General features: G+C 46.1%; 1 protein-coding gene across 3 annotated transcripts in view; it reads right to left on the bottom strand.

Moving 5' to 3' along the window:
• Positions 1-5,580: 5,580 nt before the first annotated feature.
• The window catches only part of LOC147191686 (netrin receptor UNC5D-like), a 91,547-nt gene continuing 86,242 nt past the window's right edge, over positions 5,581-10,885 (bottom strand). For 2 of the 3 annotated variants that reach the window (XM_086135161.1, XM_086135163.1), the window contains 6 exons: positions 10,522-10,693; positions 8,107-8,337; positions 7,707-7,856; positions 7,154-7,339; positions 6,863-7,035; positions 5,581-6,202 (listed from right to left, as the gene is read on the bottom strand). In XM_086135161.1, the coding sequence (XP_085991287.1) occupies positions 6,007-6,202; positions 6,863-7,035; positions 7,154-7,339; positions 7,707-7,856; positions 8,107-8,337; positions 10,522-10,693 (1,108 nt within the window). In that variant the 3' untranslated portion in view covers positions 5,581-6,006. The remainder of the gene's footprint in view (positions 6,203-6,862; positions 7,036-7,153; positions 7,340-7,706; positions 7,857-8,106; positions 8,338-10,521; positions 10,694-10,885) is intronic. The other variant, XM_086135164.1, reaches the window with a different exon arrangement.

Below are 10,885 nucleotides of genomic sequence, written 5' to 3'. Positions count from 1 at the left end.
TAATTTTTAATCTGATCAATGTTATGAAACAAAGAAAGCGTAACAAAGGGAATCTAATTTGCTATAATAATAAGCGTTACAATGCAAATAAGAGACTGCTCTTTCCAGGCCCCGGGTACGAGATGGTGTGTTGGGATTCTTGAAATGGTGATTAATGTGAAAATAGTCAACACTTTTTGACATGAAAATCAGACTTTTAAATAAAGACGTCAACAGAGGAATATTTGCACTCCATTTAAAGCAATGGCGTATTTGCTCAACATCAAAAGACATAAACATCCTGTCCAACATGTCTCCGCCCAATGCTAATCTAATCGCGTGCATCTAAAGTGCTGTCTGTCTGTGTAAATGTGGGTGCGTGCGTGTGTAATGTGCAGTGGAAGTCTACAAGTTCCCACTCAAATTGCATTTTTCCATGATATAATAAATAAGATCAGGCTAAATCTTGTGTAACCACATTATTTCACTTTTTTTTAAACTTCCTGTAGACATTGATTTTTTTCAGTTGAGTTGGGCAGGTGATCACCCTCACATCAGGGTGGAAAAACAATCAGAAATGATTTGTCTTGGTTTTTATATCATGAAACGGACATTTGAACAGGGGTGTGTAGACTTTTTAAATCAACTGTGTGAGTGTGTGTGTGTGTGTGTGTGTTCCCGGGAAATGTGGACAAATGCAATTAAAGTGTGGCATGCGGGGTCAATTTGAAAATACAAATAAACGTGATGTCCCGGGGTGGTGTGAAGGAAGCATTTTGCGTGCGCCGTTGCGAGACAAGATGAAACTGCACGATGTCCGCTTTGATAGCTTGTGATCACGGCTACAACACTACAAAGGCTACAAAATTGGGTTTTCATGTGCGCTTTTTTAGGACAGCTGTCATGCCTTAGCACTCTTCTTAGTGAAAGGTAAACACATTCACTTTTCCTAGACATAACAGTGTGTGTGTGTGTGTGTGTGTGTGTGTGTGTTGGGTGGGTGCTGTCAAACTGCAAAACAGCATCCCGCAATCAATGTAAATGACAGTGACCATTGCTTTCAACACAACAGGGAGGGAAAGGGAAGTGTTAGCCGGTGTCAAAAACAGTGTTATGTGCTAACCACACCACTAGTAGGAGACATCTTTTTTTTTTTAAAGAAGCTAATTTTGAATAGCCTCCATTGGCATATACTTTAACTTACATACACAACCCCCGCCCCCCACCCCAGAGAAAAATAAAGATTTTCATTATGTAATGTCAGTCAAACATATGAATGAGTGCTAACAATGCTAACAAACCCGACACATTTACTGCTAGTTCACTTGGCAAAAACAAAACATAGAAATAACAGTAAGCATGTTAGCATGTTTACTAGTTCACGAAGATGAAATGCAGTGGCTTGTGTGTAGCGCACAGGACCGACCGTGTGAGGTGAGGCAAGGATTAGCGGAAAGTTGTCCAGAGTGGTTAGCGCTACGTTAGAAGAAGATGAAGCGGTGCAGTGAAAATCTGTCGAGGAAAACTCGTGTGTACGTGAGTGTGTCTTGGGAGCACATCCTGTGTTCTCCTTCAGAAGGTCAAGCACTGAGGACATTCTGGAAAACAGGAAGTGTGCTGCAGATTGTTGGCGAGCTCATCCTGAGCTCTGTGACACTTCACAAGGAAAAGATGCAATTATTCACCAGTAGCACTGTACATGATTACCACTGACCTTGGGTTAGCCACCCTCGTGTGTGGGTCTTGTGTGTGTGTTTGTGTTAAACTCTGTGTGTGCGTGTGTTTGTGTTATACTGTACATGTGTGTGTGTGTGTGTGTGTGTGAAATCTTCCAAGGAAAGCCTGTATGTATAACTGTGTGTGAGAGTGTTAGGTGAATGAATCTATGTGCATGTGTGGTATGTGCGTGGGTGTGTGAGTTTGTGTCTGTGCGTTCAAGTGTCTGACTGTTTGGGGAGTGTGTCTGACTGTGCATGTGTGGTGTGTTTGCATTCTGCGTCTATAAGTGTGTGTGCATGTGTCTGCGTGCTACGAGGCAGCAACTCTCTTTCGTATTTGTACTGTGTGTGTGCGTGAGCGTGCGTTACTGGGTAGCAGCCCTGCTCGCGTGTGTGTTGGCGGCAATACACGGCTTGACCTGCTGACCAGCGGCGGAAAAGGCCGACAAAAATAAAAGGAAGAGAAAAGCTTCCTGCATGACGTCCGCCGGGTATTGTTTTTACCAGCTCTGTTTAGGAAGGTTCGAGGCAAAAGGAAGCAAAACAAAAAAAATTCACAAACTTCAAGTTCGCAGGTGCTAATAAAGCAAAGTTTTGTTGCTTATGTTATCCAGCAATGTTGGCCAAGCTAACAATTAAAGCACGTGTAAGGGATGGCACGGCGGCCTCCACATATTTGTCTAATCTGGACGAGAGTACAACAGAGGGCCAACAAGTTCACCTTGAAAAAGAAGTGGAAAAAATGTGAAAAGAAACCAATTTTAAACAGCTAATATTAACATACTGTATTCCCTCTTCACGTTGCTATCGAGATAGTTACGAAACCAAGCTTAGTAATTTACGATCTGCTAAGTTTACTTGCAAACATGACTGGTTTCTTCCACTTTTAGCATCTTACAGCCAACGGGATTCTGAACTAGCCTTTTAATAAGTTAGATCTCTGCAACTAAAATGGATATGTATTTTTTACAGAGATTTGCATCTTTCAACCAATGACGTTAGCATAAGGTAGCTAGTAAAATAGCCTTTTGCTGATTTAGGATCTACAAGCTATACTCTTAAAGATGCGTATTTTCTTCCAAGTTTAGCATTTTGTCTCCAACGCAATTAGCATCTTTTTGTCTTCGCGTCACATAACCCATTGAGGCTTTAGGAGGATTTGCGGAGGATTTTTGGAAGGTCTGGAAGCCGGGAAGACTGCTGGCAGGAGCTTCTGGAAAGTCTTGTTGCGCACTCAGCACCTCCTCGCACCCCGGTCGGCGGTTGGAACTGGCGGAGGTGGCGAAGGGACGCGTACCCACCCTGCTTAGCTTGTTGAGTCTGGTTGAACGTTAACTCGGAGGATTAGCACCTTGCACAGGAATGCGGCCTTTTGTCTGAGCCCGGGTGATGTCATCAGTCTGGTGAATCACATGACCTGGCATTGTGAAAGGAAGAGTAGGAGGAGGGTGAGGAGGAGGTGATGGGTTGGACACCAGCCTAACCCTTGTCTTGAAACCTAACAAATTTTTTTTTTACCCTGGCTTTAATCCTTATCTTGAGACCCTAACCTTGGTTTGAAACCCTAACTTTAATTTGACATTTATATTTTGTCTTGAATCCATAAAACAACAATTTTATTTTGACACCCGATACCAAGTTTAAAACCCTAACGCTTTCTGAAACGCAACTTTCAACGCTGTAAAAAGGAACTCAGATTCTCGTTTGAACGATAGTTTCAACCGCGATTGGCGGGAAACGATCCAACCGATGTTGCTAATTACGAGCGGGAGGAGATGATTAAAAATAGACCCTGACGACGGCACTAGAAACCCAAACACTTTGGTCTTGGAAGAATTCAGACGACTGCTGATGTTTGCTGTCTGATTCCAGTCGGCAACAGACGAAGGAGCGCGCCAGCCACAAGACTATGCTAATCCAAAGCATACCACAACCCCACAAGACACACACACACACACACACACACAAACGCTAAAAATTGAGGAATGTTTTGATGCGTGTTGATCAATTTGCACACAAGTGAGACATTCCAGCTAATATCATCATTGCAACTCTATCCTCGTTATCATGTTGTATTCTTGATACAGTACTAATCAACCCCCCAACAACCCTAATTTTGAACCGTGACACAGACTTGAAACACGAACCCCTGTTTGAATCACTCATTTGAAACCATTACCCCTTGTTGAAAAAATTTTAAACCCCTGCGTAGGTTTGAAACCGTAATTTGAAACACTGACCCTCACTTTTATTTCAAAACATAACAATGGCTCAAACCTTTCTTTAAATGATTTTTAGATTCCCTACAGCTGTCTTGAAACCTTGACCCTAATTTGAAACCCACACACCTGTTTGAAACTTTAAACTTGATTTCAAATCCAGGCTTGAAATCGCAATTTGAAACTCAGGCCCTAATTGTATACAGTAATCCTTGTTTGGAACTCCAACCCTGTCTCAAAAGCTAAACCTGAAACCTGAATTGAAACCCGACCCCAATTTGAAACCCTAATTCTTATTGGAAACATTAACCTTGCCTTTCAACACCTAATGGAACCCTAAACATTTAACTTCAATGTTTGTTTCAAATTTTAAACCATACTGCTTATTTGAAAAACGAATGCCCGTTTGACACCCTAATATAGAACCACAACGTCTGACTGAAACACGAAACCTTTCTTGAAACCATAATTTGAAACAATAAACCCAAGCCTGACCTTTATTTCAAACCCTAATTTGGAACTAACTTTTGTTTGAAAACCGTAGCCTCATTTAAACCCCCCAAACTAAACTCACTTAGCCAACAAACTCCATGCATTAGCCTGGGAATGGGAGCGTCGCCGTGGCAACAAGTTAGGGCCCAGTTGTTCCAAAGCAACACAAGTTTGCAGCTTTCCTTTTTTTTCTGTGTAGCTTTTAGTTCTCATGAGGCGCACATGACTTGTATTTAGCGCCGCCCCCCCCCCTACACACACACGTTTCCTGTTTATTCCTGTCGAAAGGCTGAAGGGGGAGGGGGGACAGCTATCCAAGTTGGGGAGGTGGGGGGGGTCATTAATTAAGGGGGGCGGCATTGGGTTTCTAGAAACATCCGGCTCGGTCACGCTTTGGCCAGTGAAGCTAATAAAGCAGATTAATATTTACCCAGAATGCTTTGCTAGTTAATAGTTATCGGACGGTGGTTTAGTGTGTCTGTAATCTTTTTTCGGGAGGGCACGTGGAAACTGTGCGTGGGCATGCGCAGAAGAGACAAGGGTTTCACACGGGGAGAAAGCCCACAGCGCCCTCTGTTGGCGTTGCGTTGACAATACAATTATTGGTCACTTCATTTTGGGATACCATTCAATCAGCTCCAGTGCAAAAGTAAACTCAAAATGTTAACTCAGGTTAACTTTTCACTTTCATTAGTTAGCTTGTGACTTCCTAGGTTATAGCCAATACTTAGTGTGAGATTATCCCTGTCACTAGGAGCCTTGTGACCGCGATGGTTGGAGCTGCGGATTTGTTTTCCACCCTCCTGTGGCTGCTGATTGTGATCATTGAGGGGGCGTTTCGTGTGTGTGCAACTGTGTGGCCGTGCAGGATGAGGCGAGATTGTTGGTTCCTTTGTTTGGTCCTCTTGCTTTGTTGATTGCCGCGGATGCCGCGGTGTGACTTTGTTTGCTTGGGTTGTCTTTGGTTTGGCAGCCATCTGCACCCATCTTGGGCTCTGCCTCCATTGGGCTTTTCCCAGCAAAGTTGCTTTGTAGCTACCTTGCTACTACTGACGTTTTGAGATACTCACCTCTGATCTTTCAGGTTCAAAGCCCTGTGTGTCCACACTAGAAGAGTAGAAATGCATTTGGACAATGCATTATGCACAGTGTGAAGAGAGGTCGAGACAGAGTTGGACACAAAGCCACTTTATTCGGTTGGGAGCGAGTGGACCAGTTTGTGGTCCGAGGTACCTACTCTTCTGAGGTTGTCACGCAAAAAAAAAAAAATCGTCCTCATGCTAACTTTTTTTTTTTTGGCACCTGTAGCATCAAGGCTCCAACATTTCGCATTTGTTATTACCTCCACTTTTTGCACAGTTAAAGACACGACGCAAAAAGCAAAAAATGACAACATGACGGCACACTAAATGTTTGGCGCGCACACACGAAAAGGAACAAGAAGTCATATCTCCAAGATAGACGCTCGTTGTGGACGATCCCTCCCGACAACACAAACCTCACCTTGACCTTTGTTCCTGTCAGAAAGAAGCTTCCGTATTATCCAGGAAGTCCCTGCTAGTGTCTGCTCATCAGCGTTCATGCAGTTGTCTGGGACTTCAATCTGCAGTCCTCGCCGAGTTTAGGGGACCCCGCATATCGTTGCCCGCGCTTCCAGTGGGCGACTGCACCCGGCCGATCTCCTCCAGAGCATTGGCCAGGGAGTCCAGGTCGGCCGAGTCCTGTTGCTGCGCCTCCCACAGGCTCAGGATTACCGAAGCGGGACTTTCATGGTGGGCGAAGTAGCCCAAGTTCCTATGGGGGTGAGAAGCCAACTATTAACGTTGTGGACTCAGAATGGACTTGGACCTTTGTGTCTCAAAATTGATTTGGACTTAATAAAGGTGGACTTGACTACAGTCCTGCCTTTGTGTCTTCCTGGAGCGTAACAGTGCAATTTATGTTACGACCACTGGAGGACAGTGTTTCCTCATAATTGGATGAGGGCAGTTAGTCCCCGCCTCCCGGTGTTCTTCCTTGTCCCTCCCAGTGACCGATCTGCAAATATTTGCAGAAATAATTGCGTGAATCAGCTTAACGAACCCATGAGACCCCAGAGCCTTTTGTCTCACTCCATTCCTGTCGCTCTTTTTCCCCAGATTTTCTCAGAGGTCATCGTCAATCATCAAGTGTTCATGCCGGTAATGAGCAAAGCAGTCAAGGTTCCCCGCGGTCTGAGACCTTCCCGATCGGAATCTGCCATGCCAACCGGAACGCGGTCTCGCCTGCTTTCCCCGCCCGCCTCCGCATCTATAATGAAATCAGCGGCGTGGGTGCGACTGGAGGCTTTGGTGGCTGATGGCAGATCAGTCCCGACTCGTTCGCTTGGATCCCACGCACTAAATATGCATTTTGGGATTCTGGTTTTACCTGCGCGTGGGAGTCCATTCAGAATTTAAACGGTGTATTTCCTACCTGTCCACGTGCAGCTTCTTGGCTAGGAGGCGCCAGTCCTTGCCTTTGGCGCCATCAAATGTGGCGCTGATTCTCTGGCGAATGGAGAGAGGGATCTTGAAGGCCCGTGATCCCGCCTGGGAGGCGATGGAGCAGTCAGACTCGGAAGAGAACGGGACCGGTATCTTTGGGTTCTGGGGGGGTGGGGAAGACCAATTTAAGAGGTCCAATCATACTGAGCCTACTTCACCGTAACTTGTTACGATGAAACACAAACCCCATAACCACAAACAAACAAATTTAAGGTCTCACCTCGGGCTGCACTGTTGTGTAGATCTGCAGGACTTGCTCTTCACCTTGAACTTGACGCACGCTGATCTTACACGAGAGAGGAGATGAGGAGAAGGAGGAAGAGGAGGCGGCGCTGATCCGCTCCAGGGAGAAGGCACACTGCAGGGCGCGCTGTTTGCCCCACCACACCTGGCAGAAGGAGAACTCCTGCAGAGGTGGAGCAAGAGGAGAAGGAGGATGACAGAGGAGTAAGGGGGCGGGGAGGTTAAGGAGGAAGAGAACGAAGAGGAGTCAGAGGAGGTGGACGGGTAGAAGATGATGTTGGAGAAGAAAGGGAAGGAAAAGATGATGGAGGAAGGATGAAAAGAAGAAACATGAGGAGGGTGAAGGAGGACGAGGTGGAGGAGAATAAAAGTATGCCATAGAAGAAAAAGAAGGAAGAGAAGAAGTCAGCGAGGGGGAAGGGGGGGGGGAAGAAAGTCAAGGAGGGAAAGGAAGTGAATGGAAAGGAAGAGAAGATGATATTTGAGTTGCAATAATCCACAGAATAAATAAATTAGTCCAAAGAGTTGACCTGGCAGGTGGTGAAAGGCTTGATGTTCCACAGCATCTGCGGGACGTCCTGGATGTTCACCTGCAGGCTGAGTGCGTTCCCGCGGAATGACAACACTTTCGGCTCCTCCAGCAGGCGTCCGCCTCGGACGCGTTCGCCTGCCGTCACCTCCTGAGGGCGGCAGAGGGCGTACAAATGTCACAGTCGCGACAATTCGCTCCTTTTAGCCAAAGTCAGCATCATCGTCAGTTTGCATCAGAGAACACTCAAGAGATGCAGTGGCGCGGACGATCTCCCTTTGCACCGATTTTTCATGATCATTGCGAAATAATCCAGAGTTAAAATCTAAAAACTGCCATAGATGATTGGCCCCTCGCTTTATGATACATGATGACGACTACCTTGCTAAAAAGAACTCAACCTGGAAAGCGTGCGGCGTGTCGTCCACACAGTAGACCCTGAGGATGAAGCCCCTTGGGTTGGCGGCGTCGGGGCTTCCGAAGGCGGCCAGTCGCAGGCGCTTAGCGGCGTCCGGTCGTAGCGGCTCGCCCACCAGGGCGTAGCGACCGGGCCGCTCCAGCAACACGTGGCAGCGCTGCGCTTCCAGGAGGCAGTAACAGGAAGTGCACGGCTCCTGCACGCACATCACTTCCTGTCAGAAAGCACACAGAGAATCCAGGCTGCCGGTGAGCCCGCATGTGGGTTTTCACCGGGTGTCAAACTGTCGCCGCTCTGATTTTTAGGATAATAACTTCAAATTACCACCCACGGGGAGCGATAATGAAAACGGAATTGGGTGACTATCACTGGCATGTTATAAGGAAAAGATGAGCTACGCATAAATTAGAGCCTTTCGGGTTTTATTGGGTCGCAATGTATTGAAAGCGGCGGAGCCATAATGTAGTGGTTCTTGACAGTTTTTCATTAAAACGCCAACTCACACAAAAAAATTAAAATAAACAACGCAAAGAAATCCGCAAGGGCACAAAGAAAAGTTGAACGCGCTTGCTCATGCATGCGTGCCCACAATTTATGCGAGTGAATACAAGCGCGCACTCCCTCCCACCAGTGAGACGACTCGAAATAATCTACCAAGCAGAAAAGCAAAAGATGCACGTACGTGTCGCTCACCTCAACAGTAATTCGTGACTAGCGACGCTTTTCACGATAGACATTAACACAATGTAAAGAAAGTACAGTCCTTTAAAGTTACTCACGATAACCGACACTTTGCACAATACAGTAGTAATGAGCAGTCGAATGGGAAATAATCCAATTAGGGGGGGGGGGAAATCAATCTTGTGCGCAATGTATGTCATATGATTAACTCATTTACTCCCAAAGACGTTTTTAAACGTCTTTTCAGACTTGGTCCAGAATTGGCTGGTACTGAATGAGTTAATGCGATCGCACTTTTCAACAGATATTCCTGATCAAGGCCATACTGCCCAATAGAGAGAAAGAAATAATTACCCTATCCAAAAAACAAAAAAAAAATCCATCATTCTGTTGGAAAAAGAAGCTTTCAGATGCATTCCTATCATGTACCCTAATGATAAATCTACATATTTTAGTCAGCAAGGGGTCTTAGAGTTAGCGAATAAAATTTGCAGCAGGGGACTCGACGATCTGATGGCACTTTAATGGGCGACGGCGGCCTCCAGTAGTGTTCGGATCGCTAATTCCGAGAATTATAATTTTTTTTGGTTACATCAGATATCTTTCTCGTTATCTCACAGCAGTCAGAGGCACGACACCCGCACTTTTTCGTTGTTTTGATAGACGCCTTTTGTGCGCGCGTGGATGTGTCATTCCGCCTCAAAGGCGCCTCCCCCCCACAACCCCTCCTCCGTCCTCCCTCCCCGCATGAGGTCTCCGCTGCCTTTTGAGGAGGTCACTACACCATTGAAAAGAGCGCCGTGGATCCGCTCGCCATACAGATGAATAGAAGGTGTTGAGATGGAAGGTATGGAGAGGGAGGGTGTTGATATTGTAGGATGTCGAGATGGAAAGTGTCGAGGTGGAGGATGTCAAGATAGAAGGTGTCGAGATAGGGGGGTGGGGTTGAGATAGATGGTCGAGATGGAGTGTGTGCATTAGAAGGGGGCCGAGGTGGAAGGTGCTGGGGGTCAAAAAATGTCTCCATCACATTTTTATTTTGAACCAGAGTCGGAGTCACTTGATTTTAAGTACCCGCTACGATGACATGTGGAGTGGAGCAGTGTTTCAAATGAACAGAGTTCTTGTGGTTCCATAAAGGCATTGAATCCATGCATTTATAATTGAGGCCTTAACTGGCATAGAAATGTATCAACTCAATCTTCCAAAAGTCTTCAAAATGTGAAGACACGATGAGTGGGAAAGTCGTTTTCTTGCATGCCAACTCGCCACCGACGCTCATCTTTTCCTTTGTCAATCAATTCATCCCTCTTGCGGTCTCCTTCTGTGGTTCATTTATGAACAAATAGTTCCCGCACGACAGGCCTTAAGAATCTGCAGCTTGAATAAACGACAAGCATTTTTTTTTTGTGCGGCTTTTATGTCTGCCTCTCATCTTTCACACTCCATCACACAAACTCAAAAATGTTATGTAGTGCGATATAAAACAAAGCTATTGCTGTTACATTTGGCAATATACCGTTGGCCCTCGGGATTATTTTGTCTCTTTGTGACTTATAAAAAGTCATGTTAATTGTTTCATTTTCAATGACCCGATGCCGATCATCTGAAAAAATGCTTGATGAACTCGGATGTATCGGCCGATATGGTCGGATCGCGACACCCTGAGTTGAAATGGAGGGAATTGAGATGGAAGGGCGTCGTTCGGATGACTGACCTCCCATTTGCCGTCCTGCGTCTGCCTCTTGAGCCGAGCGATCCAGTGGTCGGCGGCCGCCTCACAGCAGTGTGCCATGGTCAGCACCACGGGGCACGACAGCTCCAGCCCCGGCGGGCCGTACGTGACGGCGGGACTCAGGAAGATCTCCGATCCTTCGCCCAACGCCGAGCTGTGAGTTGGAACACTGACTGATCAACCCAAGTGACCTTCTCTTCACTTTTCACATCCGATACTTTTTTTTTTTTTTGTGCGTTTTCTGCGGACCTTCTTACCTTCCAAGTCTTACTCTGACACAGAGACCATCAACAGTGTTGACCAATGAAGACATCGGAATATCAATAGTCATCCTGCTAACGAGCGG

This window comes from Hippocampus guttulatus, chromosome 17, assembly GCF_054856545.1.
Source record: "Hippocampus guttulatus isolate MCC_2025c chromosome 17, RoL_Hgut_1.0, whole genome shotgun sequence".
NCBI lineage: Eukaryota > Metazoa > Chordata > Actinopteri > Syngnathiformes > Syngnathidae > Hippocampus > Hippocampus guttulatus.
The sequence above is the reverse complement of the archived record's forward strand: the minus strand, read 5'-3'. Positions and strand labels throughout refer to the sequence as shown.